Here is a 22,067-nt window from a genome sequence, read left to right as displayed (position 1 = left end):
CCCGACTCCACCATCCCCGCTCACCTCCTTCCTCCTCCTCCTCCTAGTCCTCCGCTCCCAGAGCGACGCTCCCCGCCACCGCCCCCCCGCCCCTCCCCCACTCGCCCCGCCCCTCCACACACTCGGGCTCCAATCGCCCCGCCCCGGCCCCCCGAGCAAGCCCGGCATTTGCTAGGGAGCGCGGATGGGCGGAGCCAAAGCCAAGGCAGCCGTCCAATCAGAGAGAGACGTTGGTGCCAGCTTCCCTCTCCCCGCCCTTTTCCTTTCCTCCGCGGCTGTGCGCGGTCTCCCGCCCACTGGGCGCCGCTGGCTAGCTCTGCCACAGAGAAAGCCTCCAGCCGGATAGAGCGACAACTCCCAGTCGGAAGTTACGGTTGAAGTCCGGGCAGCCATAACTGATAATGGCAAGAGGCGTTTCCTGTCTCCCGTTTGACGAACGCACGTTTCCTTCGTTCAGTCCCCGTTACCCCGGGCAACAGCAGAGCGGTCTGGGAAGGAACGAGCCCGTAAGTGTACCTACAGAAGAAGTGACCTGACAGTCCACGGTAGACAAGTGAATTCGTACTCTGGAACTGCAGGTTTTGTTTTCAGGCCCTTTATTGAGACGCCTGATCACTTACCTAGAAGAAATAATTTAGAGCTTCAAAACTCCCTCGCGCCGGAAGTTGCGCTTGGCACTTCCTAGTAGGGTCATAGCCAGAAGGTGGGAGTCGTCGGCCCAGCCTGCGCCCCAGGGGTGCCTCCGCTCCCCAGGTTGAATAGTGAGGTGAGTGCCCCTCGACGGCCCGCGGCGAGCCAGCCAGGCCGGAGGAACCGCGTGGAGGGAGCTCTGGGAAGACTAGTAGGGCCCAGGGCTGCTTCCGCTGGCGGAGGGTTTTCTTTCCGGCTGGCGGGGCGGTGGCCAGCCTTCCCTCCGCCCCTCTAAGGTTCCCGGTAGGGCGAGGCCGGTCCCCTGCCTGGGCTGGTCCGAAGGCCCACCCAGGAGCCTGGGCCCTGGCAACTGCTAAGCGGAGCTCCTGACCACGCCTCCACGAGTTCCTATCAAGTACAGTGCTCTCTGACCTTTCAGGAACAAAAAGGACTCAATTTCCACCCCAACAATCAAAGAAAAAGATGACTTTCTAGCCAGCCAGCAAAACAAGACCTTTCCACCGACAGTTTTCTTTTTGTTCTGCCTCCCCTCTCTGGGCTCTTTGTAAGTGGGTGTCTACGATTTATCAAACAACTTAATGTTTATGAATCTCCTTTTAAAGAACACTTTATGTGTCTCCTTCAAGACATTTGTTGGCTTTTTGAGTCAGGGAGTCAGTCGTTCTAATATTTATATTCAATTTATCGAATACCTAAAACTACAAGAAAAAGGTAATTTTCAGACAAATTAAGAATTGCTTTATACCTAACCAGTCGATAATGAGAGTGCAAATCTACCTTCTCTATCTAAGTTCCAGGCAAAAATGAAGTACTCTTATCTCTTCTGAGGTTAGTCGGATGTCACCTTTTGTGAGTTTGTGTCCATGATTCTGTAATCCTTGGAGATGTGTTTCCAAATTCTCTCCAACAGGAAGTGATTTCTTCCGAGTTTATATACCACTTTTTACATATCTTATAATAGTCACTATTTAATCTATCAGCTGTTTACATATTTCTAACTTCAAGACCATGCTTATGCCTGAATAAAATGGTGTGTATGAGATTCACCTGCTCTGAACATAGTAGTGCCTTGACAAAACGTTGCATAATTAACTATGGAGGTCTAAGACACTCCTGGCAGTTTTACTGTTCTTCACTATATCAGAAATTGAGCATAGTCCCTGATATTCAGTGTTTTCTTAGTTCTAACCTCTGAAATCTTTACAACATAATCCCCCTCCCATATGTTTTATTGTGAAAATGTTCAGACATTACAAAGCTAAAAGAGCTAGGTGTGATGCACTCAGGAAGCTGAAGCAAGAGAATCTCAAGTTCAAAGCCACTATGATACATAGTGAAATCCTCTCTCAAAAAAAGGAGGGAGGATAAAGGAGGAAAAAAGCTCAGAGGCTGTATAGTCATACACCATTTACCTATGTAAAATACTTGTTAACATTCTACTATATACACATTTCTTTCCTCTTCACATTCCCACTTTATTACTGTTTAAAAATAGGTTATAAGCCAGGCAGTGGTGGCACGCCTGTAATCCCAGCACTCAGGAGGCAGAGGCAGGTGGATCTCTGTGAGTTTGAGGCCAACCTGGTCTAAAAATCGAGTTCCAGGACAGGCTCCAAAGCTACAGAGAAACCCTGTCTCGGGGAAAAAAAAAAAAAAAGGTTATAGGTCTGCCATTAGGCAGACACCCCTAAGATTTCCTACATGAATTTCCTAAGAATTTTGAAATAGAAAAACTGAAAAATACAGTATCATTACAACCAAGAAAATTAGCAGTTTTATAACATAAAATATAGAGATATACAAATCACAATCCTGTCAAAAGTGTTGTATTGTACATGGACGTTACCACTCTTTAACTTTAGAGCTGTCCCCATCTTCTTCCCCTCTGTGACATGGACATTTTGAGGAAATCACCCAGAGGTACTGTTGAAAGGGGGATCCCTTTCCTTACTTCATGTGAACTAAAGTTAGACCAGAGGCTTAAGTCTTTCTTGTTCATATCAGTATTCTTACTTTCCCAGTTGTGTTCTCAAATGCAACTACATGTACCCTTGCCATGGGTTACTAGTGAAGTCCATCCAATTTAGTATGCTAAGGGTTTGGCATTAAATTTGTCTGTGTACCCTGGTACCCTGGGCTGGCAATATAGACTCCCTTTAATAGATGTTGCTACTTCACCTGTGCTTGAAGCTGATGCAATGAAATCTACAGCAAAGTATACTGATGTCAGCATAGTTTCTGGAGTTTCAAGTCCTGGCACCCTCCAGACTGCTGTTGAAAGATGTGTAGCTCTGTAATTCAAATTCATGAACCTTGATGTTATCACAGCAGACACCACAACAACTGTTGTCCACCTGGCCACAATCCAATTGAGGCAATGTTATTTTCTCCCTGAAATTCTTCTGCAAGATCTAATTGGTCCTGTTGTTTCTATGATAGCTTTCTGGTAGTAAGCGTTGCCTATTAAAAATTGCAAAATCAAGATTACGCTTAACACTTAGTTCATTAGGAACGTTCTCCGCCCAGTAGATAGAGAACTGTGGAATTTAGTTTATAATCACAAGAAGAAAACTCCCAAGAATGCAAAGCTCGTGTATTCCTCCTACCCTATACTTATTTTTCATCTTGAAAGTGAAAAGAAATCTCTTAGGTTAATGTTAGAATTTTAGCTACCATACTGAAAGTTAAAATAACATGTTTCAATAATTGCTTTCTTTGTATAGGAGGAAGAGAGCTCATATGTGATTTTGAAACAATTTTAACTTAGTACTGAATTCAAGAAGGCTAAATAATATAGTAGTTAAGACTAGGTTTTACCTGGATTTCAGAAATATGACCATTCACTAGTTAAGTGTCTGTGGGCTAAATCTGAACAGAATTCAAATATTATGTGAAGTACTTTAGCTTGCCTCATAGCTCACAGAATGTGGTCAGAGTATGATTGTTATTATTATTAACTTCTAAAGCAGTATAATTTAGGAACATATTAGGCATTAAATATTTAAAGATCAATGAAAGACAGTTCTCCAAGTTTAATGTCAAAAACAAAAGATTCCAATTCATTGATTCTGGAGGCTTTAGAAAAAAGTGTACATTTTTAGTAAAACAAGATTTTTATGCACAAATCTGAGAGTTGAGGAATGAGCTTTAGAAAACAATGTAAACTATCAAATAATTCTCTTTCTTTACATACTATGGAAATAGCTAACCAATTATCTCAGCTACTAATTAACTTTTTCACAAGGCTAAAGGTTAATATTTTTAAGACTGTCACCTAGAGCTGAATTTTAAAACGGGTTCTTAGAGAACGGTATTTTACATGAGATGAATATGAACTTAATAGTGGTATATGCTATTGGAGTCTCCCAGTGCCTATGACATCATCTAGATTCCCCATGAACAGTTCCTGTTCTGAGACTTAGGCACAGCACACTTCAGAAACTAGACACCACACATTTTATTAACATGAGTCTGAGTTAATTAGCCAAATTGAGCATGTGGCAACACATTTATACTAGCAGATGCCAGCGAGCAAAGCAGAAGAGAACCTACTCTGTCTCCAACTGTCTGATCACCTGATGTCAGTTGGCGTCTCCACATAAATGGTGTCAGTCCGTACTCCACTGGCATATGGGCAGTGCTTGAGTAAACCGGGTGGTAACTACTGTATGTTCACTGGGAAACAGTCTTTCAGGGCTCACTCTCTTACCCTTCCCTTATTAGCTTACATTGGACAATCTATATGGAACTGGAGGTGTAGCTCAGTGGTGAATGCTCAGTGGTAAACGTGTGGCTAGTATACAGAAGGCCCTAAATTTAGTCCCCAGTACTGCCCCAATCCCTATTCCAAAATCTATGCTTTTGAAATTTTATTCTTCATTTAACTTCAACTTTTGACAATAACAAGATAATTTTTGTCATTGTTCCAACAGTTCTATGCCATGCCCCCTTGAAACTGCACCAAATTGAATTTACTTTGAAAGACCTAACTTAATGAATATTCATAAAAGAATTTACTTTAAGAGCCCTAACAATAAATATCCTTTATATAATAGGATTGTTTCTGGTGCTTCCGTCTCTAGGGTTTGAGTCTTAGTGCCTAGTAGTCCAGGTCCAATGGTTTTCACCCATAGTACCAGCCATGCTAGAGGATGAAACAGGGAGATTGCTTGAGCCCAGGAGTCCCAAAGCAATCTAAGCAATTGCATCTAGAGCCTGTCTCAAGACAGGGAGGGGAAGTTGGAGAGATGGCACAAACATTAAAGACTAGGTTTACAACTAAAAACCAAACAAACAAAAGTCAATCACTGCACAACTGATACAGTTAGACAATTTGGCAGATAATGTTTTGTAGTGGCTCTGTATTTTACTGAAAGTTAAGTGTTAGATATGCTTAACTGCTGAGCTGATAAGGGAAGAGACTCAATGGGAACAGTAAGGACTAGAGAATCTGAGAGTGTGTGTTTAGCAAATACTGATAATACAGCTAAAATTTGACTTTTGTGTCAAATCTGCAGCTTTTGAAAATTGGTCCAAATGCTTTTTAGACCAGAATAAAAAAATTAAAATAGTTTGGGACTATAAGGCCTACTGCTCTATGATGTCTATATTTCTTACATAAAAACATTAGGACTTGGTTTAGAGTTTCAAAATGCTTTACAGCACTATTACTTCTGTTGGTAAGGCTCAAGTCACTTGTCATCTCTGCCAAAGATTCAAGATAGAATTTTAACATATAACAGATTTCTGTTCCCTTGGTTACAGTCTATATAGATTTCTACTCTTCATTGCTCACTTAAAACCTTCAACATGATTTCAGCCTTGAGTTATATATATTATGAAGTACATTTATTTTATTGTACATACAAAAAAATTTAAGGATACAATTTGGCAATGTATGTGGCTTTAAATAAGTTTTAAAAATGTTTAAAGAAAAACACTTTTAAACAAATCATGCCATCTTATTTGTAGGTAATATAATGTCTACAAAAATTCAAAGGTCTTTGGATTTAAAAGATCCCTAATGGCAGTGTAGAGCAAGTCCATCATGACATGAAAATTTGACCTGGGATAATAAACCATACTTAATATCTAGGCATTTTTATATCTGCTCTTTACTTGGAGCTTTGAATTTTGGATAGATATTGAAATATGAAATGTTTTGTATGAGGAAACCAAGCTGCATAATGGCTAAGAAATGTATTCAGTGTCACACAGTTATGTATCAGTATAATTTAAGTATCTCATAAGTATGTACATGAAACAGAGCAAAAACAGCTAGCTAATTAGTATGGAGAACTCTGTGCCCCACTTAAAATAGAAATATAAATCATTACTAGAAGAAAAATTTTCAGTTCAAGCTTGTTTTACACAAGCTTTTGTTGTCATTGCTTGTTTAAAGTACATGGAACTCCTAAACTACCCTGAAGCATTCCATTTCAGACTTTAGAGATGGCTTTTCTATAATTTGGATAAGCTGATAAGTTTATTTAATACAGGGGAAAGAGTGATGGTTAGGAGTGGTGGGCAATATTAAGGAGACTATGAGAATGACAAAACCCAATATTCCTGTGAGCTAGAACAGTTTTAAAAATGGATCCAAATCCTGGTATGGGTCTTAATTTTTATGTTTCTGGTCCATATTCCTGTAACTAGAGTTATATTTTAGTAATCTGTTTCCTTTTCTATTTACCACTTTTGTGACCACAGCTTGCATTTTCCAGATAGCTACACAAAGATATGACCTAAAGCTTATAGCCTTGTTTAGCTATTTAACATATTGCCTATCTGCTCAAAATGTGGCAGCTCTGATGGCACATTCTTTTAAAACATAATATTTAGGGCTGAGGCTCATGGTAGAGCACTTACTTATAATACACAAGACTGAGTTGATTACCAGCACGGAAAAAAAAAGTCCTAGTCAAAAAACATTTGCATTCCTAATGCTGTTTTCAGGCTGGTATCAAACATGACAACTAGAATACTTGATCTACAAATTAAGAAAGATCATTCATGTGCTACATGTATTATCTGTGACCATTGCTAAAGAGAGAAAAAAGTATACTACTTTAGTTTGTATGCCAGTTACTTTTTAAACATGTACACATTCCTAAGACTTACTGTCTGACTCATTTTTGCCTTTCTAACAGTAATTAGTGGCTTAAAAACTGCCCATCCCAATAGATTGTGAAGAATGTATTACTTCAGCCTTCACTGGTTTCTACTTACTGAGGTCTGTTCTCTTGTCTAACATCTTAAATGTTTGTGTTCTTTTGATGGGCCTCCAAGCTATTTGCCCAGATGTAGCATAGAGAAAACTGAGAAGAGGACCAGGTTAATGGATTATGGCAGATGAGAGTCCAAGTCCTTTTTCTTCACTTAACAACTGTATAATCTTAGACATGATTACTTTTTTCTAGTCTTTTACACTTCACTTTTATATATTGGAGGATGAATGGGAGGTGGGTAATTCAAGTTTTCTTATTTTTTGACTGCAACCAACGTAATTCAATTCTAACATTTTTTTTGAGGTAAAAAATATTTACACACATACACACATACACACATACACACACACACACACACACACACACACACATTCTGCTCAAATGTCTTAGTTAATATGTACAACTTTCCACTAAACACTGATATTATGAAGCTAGGGTATATATATATATATATATATATATATATATATATATATATAATTTTTTGTTTGTTTTGTTTTTTCGAGACAGGATTCCTCTGTGTACCCCTAGCTGTCCTGGAACTCACTCTGTAGTCCAGGCTGGGCCTCAAACTCAGAGATTCCCCCTCCCTCTACCTCCCAAGTGCTGGCATTAAAACCATGCGCCACCACAACCCAGCTAGATGCATTTAAACTAATCTGTGTTTAAGATCATTACTAAGAGAGTATGGCTGTACAGAGAATGATGGGTATCTATAGCCATACCACTGTGAACAGGACTGACCTCAGAAGCTAAGCAGGTTTTGGCCTAGTTGATAGTGGATAGGCTGATGGGTGAATAATTCTGAAATGTTCCTCCTTACTGGTACACTTTTCTTCATTAAATATTAGTAATAAGCCCCCATAACTCTTTTTTAGACTTCATTTTTTCTGAGAATCTAGTTTTATGACATCATTATAGTGGTACAGTACAGTAAGAATTACTAATAGTCATTGAGCTCTTTCTTATGTGCTAGGAATTGATGTGAGGCTTTATATGAATTCTGTATTTCCATGCATTAGTATGACATGTATGCACCTACACTCATACAAAATAAGCAAAATGCTAGAATGCTTTAAAAAGAAAAAGATGCTTCTCTTATACTTTTTTACCGCTAATCCCACCACTACTCACCATTTTCCACATCCTTGAGTGAGTGAATGTACCTCTATCATTGATACTGATGTGCAGCTGACTCTCTGTTCCTCAATCATTCCTATCTTCCAATTGGACTTACACACTTACTGAACCTAAATCTGAATTGTGGTATCCTAAATCAGTGTTCTATTGCTATGAAGAGACACCATGACCAAAGCAACTCTTATAAAAGAAAGCATTTAATTGAGGACTTGGTTACAGTTCCAGAGGTTTAGTCCATTATCATCATGGCAGAAATGGTAACTGAGAGCTACATCCTTATTCACTGGCCATGAGAGCCTGAACTTAGCATGGGCTTTTGAAACCTCAAAGCCCACCCTCAGTGACACATTTCCTCCACACCTAAACCTTTCAAGTAGTGCCACTCCCTGGTGAGCGCACATTCAAGTCTGTTACCGAATGGGCTCATTTTCATTCAAACCACCGTACATGGTCTTTATTCTTCCTTTCAAATTTGAATCACTACCTGCACAGTACAACCATTTTAGCTTTTCTCAGTCATCTTTGATCATTTTATCACCCAAAGAGAGTGGTGAGTAGAATGGTAGGAGAAATTTATTGAACATCCCTTACATCTTAACATCTGTTCTCATTGCTTTATTTTGTAGATTCACCATCTTAAAACAATTGTGCCTCCCTTACTGATCCCAATGCCCCTGCTGTCTCTTCTAAGCTTGCCTGTCTACACTGAGTTTTTTAAAAAGGGATCACATTATATACCTTGAAGTCATCCAGTTCCCTGATATCTATATATTTCCCATAGGATAGAAGGTGTGGTTTTAGTATATAAGCTTTTATTGTATGGCCACTTTAAGAGATCTATATATGTCTATAACATTAAAGTCTAACAGATGTCATAAGAGCACACTCTTAAGAAGATCATATAAACCTTTGTCTCTGTCTTTCAAAGTCCTTTGTTGATATTGTGAAATTGCTCCTTAAAGGAAAATATGTATACCATTGCTTTTGCTGGCTTGCACTATCACCATCCTTTTGGCTTCTCCTTCAATATTCCATTACATACTTATACATCCCTTTGCCTATTGGGTATATGGTGTATGTGCCTATGTGTATATACTTATGGTACAGCAAATATGCTGCCAAAACCTTCAGCAATCAGTTCTTCCCTGCTACCATGGATTCCAAGGGTCAACTTCAAGCAGGCACTTTTACTGCCTAGATCCTTACACAGCACATTTCCTCCTGTCTTACAAATATATCCTCATTCACATAGCCAAACCTGAGTATGACCTTGTCATCCATTCTTCCTTTTTTTTCTTCTTCTCTGATTCCATGATCCAGCTGGCTGCCAAGACTGAAATATCCATTACCTATACTAGCCTATATTAAGAGCCTCAGTTGTCCTCCTAAAACAACTTTTACATCTATTCAGGTCCTTTTGTCATCAAACTGTGATTGTGGTGGCCAGTATGAGACCCTGTCTTAAAGATTCTGAGAGCAACAGAGAAGACACCTGACATCCACCCTAGCCGCTGTATGTCTAATGTGCATGCAGCACATAAACAACTGTCAAAATGCTGTACTGTGTCACAGAGTGTTCTTCTGACTGGCAACAGCAAATAGCTGTTATTTTTGTCAATTCCTCAAACACTCTGCAAGATGTTTCTCTTTTCATATTTAAGTAGTTCCTGTAAAAGACAGTTTTTTCCAAGAGTGTTTAAACTTTCTACTTACTAAGGAAAGAAGATAAACCATCTTGGATTGACCTTTACAAATTATTCAGAAAAAAGTGATTTCAAATTAGCTTTATTATATTGTAAATAATGGTGTTTCCTTAGTGTGTGCTCCTCCTGGTGTCTTATGACACATCTAGTATGCTGTAGTAGATGCTGTACCATAGAGCATTTTTAAAAGAGTCCAGGATCAAGTAAGTTTGACAAATAATCCATTTTCATTTCTCCTGCTGCAGATTCATTCCATACTTTAGTATATTGAAGTTTCAGGAAAGTCTTGATGTTAAAAAGAAAAATCATTTTTCCTTCATAGAGCATCTCAAATTTTAGTTAACTATAAAATTCTTTCAGAAAAATCTATTAATATCTCTAAGTACAACATAATGTGATTTATTTTACAAATCACTAGTATTTATGCCAGGGTACACATGCTTCCAGATACCTAAAGACAGTCAAGGCAGAATGAAGGCAAGCAAGGCTAAGAATAATGAACTTGTAGACCATTAACTTCCATGTGAAGTTTCTGATGCTTAATTCCCAAAAAAAAAAAAAAAAAAAAAGAGCCTGTAGATAATCATGCCTAGTCTCATTTCCTCCACCCCTCCCTTCACAATCACCTAACAACAACAAAAAAGAAGAAGAAAAAGGCATTTTTCCAACCAGTGTAGAATTTTACTACAATGCAATGCTTCAAGGAATGAAATCTCTTGGGTGCCAAAGACAGTAAATAAATAAAGCTCATTTTAAGACTAAGGGCTTGAAATTATTAGGTAAGGTTGAGCTTTCACAAAAGGGACTGCTCAGTGCTCTGCTTCTAAAACTACTCACAGAAATGTAGGCACTAAGGATGCAGCCCATTGGTAAAATGCTTGCCTAACATGCACAGTGAGGAAAACTTAATATATAACAAGTTCAAAACTTGAACAAAAATTTTTCCATTCCCATCTCAGTACTGATACCTACTGTGTAAATGAAAAGTCAGACTATAGCAATGTCAGTATAAATAAAAAGTCAGATTGTAGCAATCCAAATAAATTCTCAGCCAAGCATATGTGAACTGAGAAAAGTCTCCTTAATAACAGATGTGTGGGCAATAACTTTATCAATGTGTATTTTAAAGTTAAAATTTAAATGTATCATTTGTAACCAGCTAATAATCTAGTATGATCTGTAACAAGTGGGAAAATGTTACATTAGATTAAAATTGTGATAGAAATGAAAAGATCTAGGGATAAAATGAATAATATAAAATCTCTAAGGAAGAACTTTTTTAATTAAAAAAAAAAGTTAGCTACCAAAGATCTAGGGATAAAATGAATAATATAAAATCTCTAAGGAAGAACTTTTTTAATTAAAAAAAAAAATGTTAGCTACCAAATTGCTGTTTACAGTGAATGTTTTAAAAAATTGATATTATGTAGAAATCACAACCCTTATAACTATTACAAATGAAAAATGTATGTCAATTTAGAAACATGTAGTGATGAATCTAACTAATCCAAAATGTCTCTAAGACTCTTTAGGTAAGAATTGAAGACTGCTTGCATTCTCAAAGTTAAAAAGGACACTTTGGTGATCTTCTCTTCCAACTTATCCAGATACATGATTGATCTTTCTTAGACAAGTCTTTCAATGCTCCAAAAACAGTGAAATATCTTATGACAAAGGTTTTGTTTTCCTTTGAGTTCTTTTGCATTCATTTTAGACATCCAGTATTATGGTAGGTTTGCATACCTTCTCAGGATTTTGAGGTACACTGCCCATCAGAACTATGTTCTGTGAGAGAGATTAACAACTTTAGAAAGGAAAGAAAGCGTCAGACTTTTCCAGTTACCCAGACCAAGGGCTTCAAACAATGGTTTATTGACACTGCATTTAGCAGTGTTAAAAATCTGAGTTCCAATATGGTAAGGGTAAGTTTACTTCTTCATTTTAATATTTGTCTTAATATGCTATCACAATCTGGATCATTTCTTATTCTGAGATAGTATTCTAGTCTGTACATAACCCATAATTTAACTCTTGGGCAGTTGGTGAACAAGTGGGCTCAGTATTGCTAAACGTTTTGCTAGTCAATGTCATTTTAATGCAATGCTGAATGGGCATCCCTACTTCTAAGCATTCTGCTGTAGTTTTATTAGGGATAATAGCTCTGAAAGAGAATGCTTGGTTTTAGTAGATACAGCAAGTAGATCTATAAAGTTGAAAGAGGGTGTCCATTTCCACAAGCCTCTTTCACTGTGGAAGTAAGCAGGCTTTTGATCTGTCCACAATTCCAAGGCATAGCACATAAACTCACACACATCAAGTAAGTATCATCCTAATGGGACCATCATGATTTTCTTTTTTTCTTTTCAAGACAGGGTTTCTCTGTAGCTTTTGGAGCCTGTTCTGTACTGGCTCTGTACACCAGGCTGATCTCGAACTCACAGAGATCCACCTGCCTCTGCCTCCCAAGTGCTAGGATTACAGGCGTGCGCTGCCACCACCAGGCCCTGCCATGATTTTCTTATTACAACTGGATTGCCCTCTTCCACCATTCAGTTTAAATTTGTATCTGCACTTAGCTACCTTCTGTTGTTTCTCTTCTCTTATTCCCCTGCTGTAGGCTACAAAAGGCAAAAGATTTTTATTTGCACTGATGCATTGTCTGACACATGGTAGGCTTTCATTTACTAAATGGTCATGGCAGTTTTCAATACACATTTCAGTAATAGGTGTTTGTTGTATTTCTCTTTTGATCCATCCATCTCTGGTTTTGTACACCACAACTGCTTTGATAATGAGCTTAGAAGTAGCCACAACTCCTTAGAAAACACTATACCCTACAAACACTTGTGTTTGGATAATGGCAGACTGCTATGAGGAGGAAAAAAAAAAAAAGAATGTTCCTTCCTATTTAGACTCCCAGGGCAGTTAATTATCAAAACTGTGTATCCTGGCCAATGCTATCCATCAGATCTCCACTTTGCTTATTTTAGCCCTTCCCTTCCTGTTTCTCTCCTGTCAAGGCCTAAGGGGCCTAGAACAAGAATCTAATAAAGCAGAAACCACCTAAGCAAATAAGGGCACTGATGTTACTCTCACGAATGTCAACCCACTCTTTGCCAGCCCCACACCCTTTCCACTAACAATGGCTCAAGTCAAACAGAAATGAGCACCGAGTATCACTGTTTTCCTCAGGCTGTATTTTGGATGTGGAAGAGGTACAAACCAAAGGAAAACAAAGGGTAGTGATTTAATTATACAGAGTTGGAGTTGTTCTTTTTATAAACAGCTAAAACTTAACCTACCAAGATAGACAGCATTTTGGTGGTATGTATGAAAATAGGCTTTGCTTTTCTCAAAATCAGTAATGCCCATCCTTTTCAGTGGCATGTCAGATCTGTACCTGATGCAGGCACAGTATTTTCATTGTGATGTTTTTAATGGAGAGGTTAGGGGCTCAGTAGCTATATTCAGTTTAATCAAGGATATGCACTATCAGCCTTAACCCAACCAGGAAGAAAAAGGATGTATTAGGTTTTAGGCCTAAATAGCAAGGAAGCATGTCTCAGGAGCTATGCATTCTAAGGGACTTGCATAGTACACTTACCTCACTCTCCATTTAGTGATGAGTGGCTTTCCTGGCCTATGATATCATGTACTCTCCCTGGTAGAGCAGAGAGAGAGAACAGGAATACAGTTTGAAGACAGGAGTTCTGGAAAGCAGATAGAAGTTCTCAGGAACCTAGACATTCTCAAGTAATTTGAATGAAGATAATCACTTGAAGGATACAAACTAGAAAGTTTTTATTAGGACTAAGTAGTGGAACAAGAATGACAAAGAACAAAAGCAGCTTCACTTGGTTATAATTAATTTCCAGTGGGTGGAAAAGTTGGCACTAAGCCAGCATCACCACCTTATAAATAATAAATCTTGGTAGTAACATTGTGAAAGACATATAGTAAGGTTGCGTCAGTGTAGTGAAACATCACTAAATGGGTGGCACTGCCTGGAAAAGCATATTTAGAAAGGCTTCATTCTACAACTTGATCTAGACACTTAGAGCAGACAGTATAGCTGTAATCTGGAATGTAACTTTTCTTGCAAGGGCTGCAGGTAGCATGTGCTTAGATAGCCATAACAATACTAATAGGAAGGTGTATCCTGGTCCTTTTGAATATAGTATCTCAGTAGGACTGCTAAAAGCATACTTCATGTCTGTTTCATAGATTGTTTACTCATTATGTTGCTTTCTTGCAGATTACAGCTGTGCAGTCAGTAATTGAAAAGTAGAAATCGGCTGTTAGCAACTTAAGAAAAAGAATGTTAAGGAAATGTTGCCTATTACCACCTCTGCCTGTGCCTCACCCCTTTTCAGTTGGTAGTGTGGTAGTTTCAGTGGTGTCAGTGTCTCCTCCGGAGAGCAGCTGTCAGTGAACCAAGATGGCTTACTATATGCCTTTTCTCAACTGATTGATTTTCTCTTAAAACGGAAAAAAAGGCAGGCAGTGGTGGCACATACCATTAATCCCAGCGTTCAGGAGGCAGAGGCAGGCAGATCTCTGTGAGTTCAAGGCCATCCTGGTCTACAAAGAGAGTTCCTGGACAGCCAGGGCTACACAGACAAACCCTGTCTCGGCGTGGGGGGGGGGGGGGGGGGATACAAAAACAAAACGGTAGTTTTACCAATTTTTTTCTTAGGATGGGAAAAGTTAGATAACATTTCATTTACTCACTATTGAATAAATATTGACACATAAAATGTCTCACCCCTTATTGTAGAGGAGAACACCACAGAAAACTAATGAGAAAATCTTGCAGGTAGGGTAGTTTACTTTCTGTATTATTTGTGATTTCAGCTATGGTCTCTAGTAAGTATTCTTTGGGAATTTTAACGTTAGTAATTGATTTCTCATTGAAGGAGCAAAAGCACTGTATCCAGCAGTTGTTATAGATGGCAGAAGTGAAGTCGATGTTCCATGAAGTCCTTCCAAAACAAGGTATATCTCACAAGTATTTGGGTTATAGACTACTAGAAGTGATGCACAGTATCACACAGCAGAATAGCTAAGTATCTGCAACTCAAGGACACCAAATTAAATACTGTTTCTTATAACTATAAATCCTGTTATACCTCAGTGCAGAATATAATGTGAAATTCTCAGTGAAATGGAATTCAAAGGAAGATTGAAAATATGGGGAAAGTAACCTAAAATCAAACTCTAGTAAGAAAAGCTAACCATTCCAGTTAAACAGTTCATAATTTAAGCATTTGTGTTAAATATTGCAGCTTGCTATATTTTTGTGTTGTGTATATATTCTTCCAATTAAACATTTGGCCCAAACAGCTCTGTTGTGTATCAGCTCTTGTTTCCTGACTCTTCAGTATTGAGAAACATTGCTTGTGGGATTACTGCTTTGTCAGTCTAGGAGCAGAAACTTTTTCAAAGATTTTAGACTTACATTCTAGTTGCAAATCAAAACCACTAGGCATCTTTCTCAAATTAATTTCTTATTTCTTATTAATAGGGCAATTGTCTGTGGAAGACGTAACTACAATGGTGCTGTGTAAACCCAAGATCTTACCCTTAAAATCTCTGACTCTGGAAAAACTGGAGAAAATGCAGCAAGCAGCACAGGATACAATCCGCCAACAAGAAATGGCCGAAAAAGAAGACCGGCAAATAGCCCACTGACTAGTACCACTTTAAGGGGACGCCCCATCTTACCTGTTCAGGAACTAGAAACTATTCTACAACTATAGGCTGAAAATACATAATCAAACTGGACATTCATAATTTTAAAAAACAAACTTGGGAACTTAAACATTGGTTTGTGTTAAAAAGAAAGCTTTGTATCAAGTTAGGGGATTTTGGAAAAGTTTTTAAAATTATAAATTACCTTATTTGCCATACCTATTGTTATGAATGTAAGGAATTAAATGCATCTTTTATGAATGATTTCTTCATGTTTATTAGATAACCTAAATCTGAAAAATAAACTCTGTTCTTGAATATATTGTTAGGCTTATATATTACCCAAAAGCAGTTATGTACCATGTCACATTTAATGGTATGTAGCCTATTAATGACAGCAGTAATAACAAAACTGGTTTCTTAAACAAATTTGATTTTTTGAGAAACCTTTAGCTATCCAGGAGTCAGCTAAGCTTTTAATTACACTAATTTTAAAAAATAGAGAATTGCATAACTGTTACTTGAGTACCAAATACAAAACCTTGAAATGCTTATTATAGCTACCACAGTTATAAACCTAAGCAATATGAGCTTAAAAGAGCCCATGAAGTATGAACACTAGAGTTTTCTTTCTAAAAGACTCTTATCAAGCCCTGTAACCAAGAAACTTTTGAAAATCATAAATGTAATGGTTTACTACAGTCACTAGACACCTTCAATTACCAGACCTTGAAACCTTGCTAAGTAATCAGCCTGTATAAAAGAGGCTAGAAATAGGATCTCTCTTTAAAGTAACTTATTTATTGGTAGTTATAAATTGGTATTTAGATAAAGTACTAGGAGAATACTTTCTTAAACATGTTAACAGAACTTAAGTATAAGAGCTGTTTATGTATTAGACAAACTTAATTAATCTCCAGATTAGTAAACAAAAGATGAAAATATACATGTATTTCCCTAGTATAACCTTAAAAGGCTATTTTTCAACTATTATACTGCTTTAAGATTTTTGTGTCTGTGTATATGCCACCTATGTGCAGTGTCCATAGAAGCCACAAGAGAACATCTGGTACCAAAAGGGCTCAAATTACTGGAGGTTGTGAGCTGCCACCCAATGTGGGTGCTAGGAATCCAACTTGGGTCCTGTGAAAGAGCAGCAAGTACTCACTACTGCTTAGCAATCTCTCTAGTCCTGTTTTATTTTTTTAATTAAAATCTGAAGGTTAAAAAGAAAGTTTGTCATAACGTGAATTTACTAAGCTCAAATGTACTTGTTTTGAAAGCCAGGCATGGCGGTCCATGCCTTTATTCCCAGCACTCAGGACACTGAATAGACACAGGAAGACTACCTAAAGAGTTATCAGGCCAGCCAGAGATACATAACAAGCTCTGTCTCAAGGAAAAACAAAACACGTTTGTTTGTCTTACACTGTTGGGATTGAACGCAAGACCTAACGAGGTTTAGACGTGAAACCTAAAAGACATTTTCAACAGACAAAATAAATGAACTCCCAGAAAAGAATCAACACTGCTTCACGGTTTATTTTGTTGTACATTCTTGTAGAACCGAGTTCATTTTTCCAGTTTTGTAGAAAAATAGATGTTCCAGCCACCATTTACTTAACTGTCTAGTATTTAAGACCAATCAATATGTTCCCTGGAAAGATGAAAAAGTCTCATGACTAACTCGTCTTTTAAAAATTCTTTAAGACAAAAGTGTGTGTGTGTGTGTGTGTGTGTTTACTCCCAAAGCACAGCATTTTCACAGCAGCAGCCAACATGGGGCTTAGTAGCATCACTTCACCCCTAACTAAAGCTTTGTATAAACCAGTGATTTTACTACAAAAAAAAACACTGTCCTTGAAAGAAAGGAGTGGCAGTCAGACATCAATGCAAAACTTGGAATGATTAGGTCATAAACATGGCACTTAGAAAAAGTAGCTTATCAGAATAGTCCACACTTGAGTGGTTACTCTGCTGTCCCTCCTTTAATTTCCCCTCAAAGGAAAAAAAAAAAAAAAAAGAAAATGCTTCCTTCAAAAATCCCCATTAAATGTATGTTTATAAAATTTCAGAAATGCCTTGTTACCCACCCCCACCAAAAAAAAAAAAAAAAAAAAAAAACAAAACTGCACTAACAACTCTTACAGTTCAGATCTGCCGTTATCACACCTAAGATTGTAAGAGTTCTTGTGTTCAGTAGCTCTCTGGTTTAAGACGGCCTCCATCTCCTTCACTTACAAAACGCTTTCTTCCCCTGTAACAAAAAGGACAAAAACAAGAGTAGGTAAAAATCTGATTCTATGAAAAACATTAAAACTTTGACTTCTTTGTTTATATATTTAAGACTTTTAAGTTCTGCTGTTTCAAGGCCAGTGTCTAAATTCCTTTGAAAAGATGTTTTTTACCTACTAGATACCTTATCCTTAGAAAACATCAGATAAAGAGCAAGTATGAGTAGCTTAAATAATTACTAATGAACTTCCTTATCTACTTAGTTATTAATAAAAGTTAAAATAGAAAATAAAGACATTTTAGTTAGCCTTTAGTTTTACTTCTACCTTATGTGAAAGCAAGTGAGCTGAACATAAGGACTTTAAATATGAATGAGAAATATGAAAGATTTCAGAACTATAGAACTTAACAAAATATACTTTGGCCAGCAAGGTGGTTCAGAGTGGATAAAGGCTCTTGCCAGCAAATGTGATCAATTCTGGGACCCACCAGTTGACCTCTGACCTCCACATATGTACCATGACATGAGCACACAAATCCACATTAAAAAAAACGAACAAATGTTAACAAACAATATTGCCAAAATGTTTAATAACTAAATTTTCCTTGACCTTAAAAAAAGTCCTTACTGGTAGACAACCAAATGAGAATCTGACTCTTTCTAGCCTATATGCCCCATAAGAGGATTCTTGACTGTCATTTGAACACTCTATTAAAGTAACTGCACTCTAGCTACTATACCAGCACTCTCCCAAGAGAACAGCAGGCCAGTACTGTAAGTATAAACAGACTTGTTGCAGCATTAGCCCCTACTCTCTGTCCCCAGACCAACACTGTATGAGCATACAAGATCACACATGCATGTTCACTTAACACAAAAAAAAAAGCTAATGCTTAAGAGAGGACAAAACTCAAAGTTGTTTGGAATTATGCTATACAATTGTAGGAACTCTTCAATGACTCCAGAGTTAAAGCCTCAATAAAAATAACCAGACTTTCAAACACAAGCTTTAAAAAAAAAAAACCTTAAAAAGCAACCATAAGGTACTGACTGAAATCTGCTCTTGTTCTTAACACAAAGGCTGAGGACTATGCTAAGGTCAGGGTGGGATGAAACAGTAACAACAAGAGGCCAAGCCAAGGTGGAAGTTTCACTGATGCTGTGTGACACAGGACATCTATCCATAATCTGCATTTCCAGACATTCCTAACTCCACCATCTTCCTCTCTCTGAGCTTCTAAATTTAGAAGTAATTTATCTCAGACACTTTGCAAAAACAAAAATTCAAAGCTTACATTTTTCAGACTTAAAAAGAGCAAAAATGTATATAAAATGTAAGTTTGGCTACAACTAAATATTTAACCTACTACATTACAGCCTTAATTTTAAGAGGAAAAGCCCTTATCACCTCCTTTAAGCTATATTCTAGAAGTACAAATATAATTCCTTCCAAAGAAAAACACTCCCACAGGCACCGTTTCTAACAATAAGTTTCTCCAACACGGGAAGCAAAGGAAGCCACTACAGAGGATTGGAAAAGTGTTTAGACCTTTGACGTCTAGGACAGTCTGAACTCAAACTTTGCCTATACAATGCACTAGTCATGAGACAGTGAAGGTTCATTAAATAATCTTCAATTTCCTGTGTTTCTAGCGATAATACCTACTCTTAAATAACATTTACTAACAACCTGGTAAACATCTATGCTATATAAAGTTATTTCCCTCCAAATGTTAGCCCTGTCCACAGTTCCAAGGGGACAAACAAGCTTCACACTTGTTTCTCCATAAACTCTTAAGTAGACAGTTTTTATTTCCAGTCACTTCAAGAACGATACTACTTCATTTTTCTGACAGCAGAATGACCAAAAAAAAAAAAAAAAAGAGAGAGAGAGAGAGAGAAAATTATCTTAGCTTAGCTCCCCAAGAATCTCGTTCAGTATTTTACTGAGATAGATTTAAACATAGTACCTTGATGGACAAAGATCTCGGACTTGTTTGGAAATGATTCCAGCCTGAAAACATTCCTCTACAAATCTCTCCAGCACAGAGTATGAGTGTGGGACATCCAGATTAATATCTGGAATTTCATTGTAAATTCTCTCATAACCCTAGAACAAAATTATATATGCAATTGTTAGCGTGTATAAAAATGTCTGATGCCATGAAATAACCCACCACTATACCATAAACTGATACAGTGCAAACTGGCAAAACAAATCAAGATTTGAACCTTGAAAATAAAGTATATTTGCTTTCTTTAAAAACTCTCTAAAGAGCACCAGGCAAATGTCAGACAATGAGCAAATTCCCTGACTATTTCCCCATCTACATTTACCATCTTGTATAAAAATATAAAAATTTCACCATTCAAAAAACAAGTACAATTTTAAGTAGGAAAAGAAATGCAACTTACATGTTTCTTCTAGATGTAAGAAAAGGAAAATATCGTATCTCACAAACTTAACAATTATACTTTAAAAACAATAAAGACTTAAGTGTTGTCTTCCAAAACTAGTTACAAGTTTCACATCCAAAAGATTTAAAAAGTCAATGGCATACTACACAAGCACTAAAAGAAATTTTCATTAACAATTCATAACCTTGAGGTATAAGCCTTTTAAAAGCTCATTTAAAATAATGTCATACATACTCTTTTCATTTGGTCTATGGTAATGGTAGAAGACTTCCACAAGGATTTTAATAAATCTAAGATCATCTTGAATGCACTTTCTCCAGTTGACTCTAAAACAATTACAATGGCCTAAAAATTGAAAAGAGTAAATTAATTTTTGTTCATCAGTTCATGAGAAATTGCTCCTAAAAATATATCAGATCTCTCCTCTAACATATAGTGTGATTATATGGTTTTTGTAATGATTACATAAACATCATTTTAGTATATTTAAGGAAAAAAATCTTTGTATTATTAAATAAACATTGGTCACTACAGTGTAAGAACCCTTGACAATCCTCTTTGGTGTGAAAATGTAATCTTACTTCATACACAAGCTCGTGGTGAAAATGAGGTACTTCCAGATCCTTAAGGCAGTGTTCAGCTTCAGAGATATCTCCAGAGAGTAAATACTCTTTAAGCAGCATATCAATCTATGAGATTTAAAAGTTGAAATGTTAGAATTCCTAATTTTTAAAAGATGTGTGCTTACCTAAATAATTTATTTACATTCACACCAATATTGAACATAGGGATTTGACATGATAGTGTCATAAAAGAACTTTTTCATAATTAAAAAATAAACTCCCATGCTTTGAATGTTTCATTTATGAAGCAAATGCAGTATTTTCTAAAGAATTACTGGTATCTACATGCAGGTTTTATAATGTAGATGATCTAGCTTGTAACTATAATGCTCCAATGTATCCTATTAAAAATAAGGGATTTGCCAGACAATGGTAGCACAACCCTTTAATCCCAGCACTCCGCAGGTAGAGGTAGATCTCTCTGAGTTTGAGGTCAGCCTGGTCTACAAAGTGAGTTCCAGCCAGGGCTGTTACACAGAGAAACTGTCTCAAAAAACAAACAAATAAGTAAAGGATTTGGGGGCTAGAGAGATGGCTTGTCAATTAAGAGCATACAATGCTCTTGCAGAGGACACCAGACAGACAAGACAGTCTCTCTCACACACACACACACAATTAAAATAATCTTTGGAAAGGGCAGGGGGTTAAACACCTCTAGAGGGCACTAATGTACAGTCTCCTCACTTTTTAGAATGCCAACAAGTATCAGGATGGTCTTAATGCAATGAGAGCCAAAAGGTAAGAGATGATGGAGCATTACTACAAGAACAAGATTTCCAGTTTCTCTTTTCTCTACAATTCAGGATTTAAAACTCAGTATCAGTTGGGGATTTAGCTCAATGGTAGTGCGCTTGCCTAGCAAGCGCAAGGCCCTGGGTTCGATCCTCAGCTCTGGAAAAAAATAAACAAATGAAACTCAGTATCTCAAAACATTTAGTAGGAGTGGAGAGATGGCTCAGTGGTTAAAAGCACAACACCTGCTCTTCTGGAGGACCCAAGTTCAATTCCCAGCACCCACATGGTGGTTAACTACCATCCATGAAGATCCAATGCCCTCTTCTGCATATACATGCACACAGACTTACATGTAGGCAAAATACCCAAACACATTAAAATACTGAATTAAAAAATAACATTCAGTAACTGAGCTTCAGTCACAGCAAAGGAGACAATTCTTGACTCCCAACTAAAGCCTGTATGGTATCATTTCTGGCTCTAGAGAAAAAAATGGTAATTTTTTTTTTTCAGCACAAGAGCTTTTCAACTAAAAATAAGGTTAAGAGCACTGACTGCTCTTCCAGAGGTCCTGAGTTCAATTCCCAGCAACCACATGGTGACTAACAGCCATCTGTAATGAGATCTAGTGCCCTCTTCTGGA

General features: G+C 37.4%; 3 protein-coding genes across 7 annotated transcripts in view; 1 reads left to right on the top strand and 2 right to left on the bottom strand.

Moving 5' to 3' along the window:
• Shoc2 (SHOC2 leucine rich repeat scaffold protein) overlaps positions 1-851 on the bottom strand; it is a 91,843-nt gene extending 90,992 nt beyond the window's left edge. Inside the window, exon 1 of the mRNA XM_036172579.1 lies at positions 621-851. The gene's annotated coding sequence lies outside the window, so the exon portion shown is untranslated. The remainder of the gene's footprint in view (positions 1-620) is intronic.
• On the top strand, positions 421-15,676 carry Bbip1 (BBSome interacting protein 1). 4 transcript variants are annotated; one of them, XM_036172629.1, is made up of 4 exons: positions 421-766; positions 14,499-14,537; positions 14,638-14,716; positions 15,246-15,676. In XM_036172629.1, exons 3-4 carry the CDS (start codon positions 14,671-14,673, stop codon positions 15,410-15,412), a joined length of 213 nt encoding a protein of 70 aa, XP_036028522.1. In that variant the 5' UTR covers positions 421-766; positions 14,499-14,537; positions 14,638-14,670; the 3' UTR covers positions 15,413-15,676. The 4 variants fall into 4 exon arrangements, with proteins under 4 accessions (XP_036028522.1, XP_036028531.1, XP_036028514.1 ...); XM_036172638.1 differs by lacking the exon at positions 14,499-14,537 and having other exon boundaries at positions 421-506; XM_036172621.1 differs by lacking the exon at positions 14,499-14,537.
• Positions 15,677-16,928: 1,252 nt separating this feature from the next.
• Pdcd4 (programmed cell death 4) overlaps positions 16,929-22,067 on the bottom strand; it is a 29,100-nt gene continuing 23,961 nt past the window's right edge. For both annotated transcript variants that reach the window (XM_036172600.1, XM_036172609.1), the window contains exons 9-13: positions 20,648-20,755; positions 20,301-20,411; positions 19,619-19,758; positions 17,561-17,669; positions 16,929-17,069 (exon numbers count right to left, since the gene is read on the bottom strand). In XM_036172600.1, coding sequence (XP_036028493.1) covers positions 17,609-17,669; positions 19,619-19,758; positions 20,301-20,411; positions 20,648-20,755 — 420 coding nt within the window. In that variant the 3' untranslated portion in view covers positions 16,929-17,069; positions 17,561-17,608. The remainder of the gene's footprint in view (positions 17,070-17,560; positions 17,670-19,618; positions 19,759-20,300; positions 20,412-20,647; positions 20,756-22,067) is intronic.

Source organism: Onychomys torridus, chromosome 1, assembly GCF_903995425.1.
Source record: "Onychomys torridus chromosome 1, mOncTor1.1, whole genome shotgun sequence".
NCBI classification, from domain to species: domain Eukaryota; kingdom Metazoa; phylum Chordata; class Mammalia; order Rodentia; family Cricetidae; genus Onychomys; species Onychomys torridus.
The sequence above is the reverse complement of the archived record's forward strand: the minus strand, read 5'-3'. Positions and strand labels throughout refer to the sequence as shown.

Bases quoted from the DNA above. Each gene is read 5' to 3' on its own strand.
- Bbip1 (XM_036172638.1), top strand. From the start codon at position 14,671: ATGGCAGAAGTGAAGTCGATGTTCCATGAAGTCCTTCCAAAACAAG. The intron at 14,717-15,245 runs GTATATCTCACA...TCTTATTAATAG, and splicing joins TGAAGTCCTTCCAAAACAAG to GGCAATTGTCTGTGGAAGAC.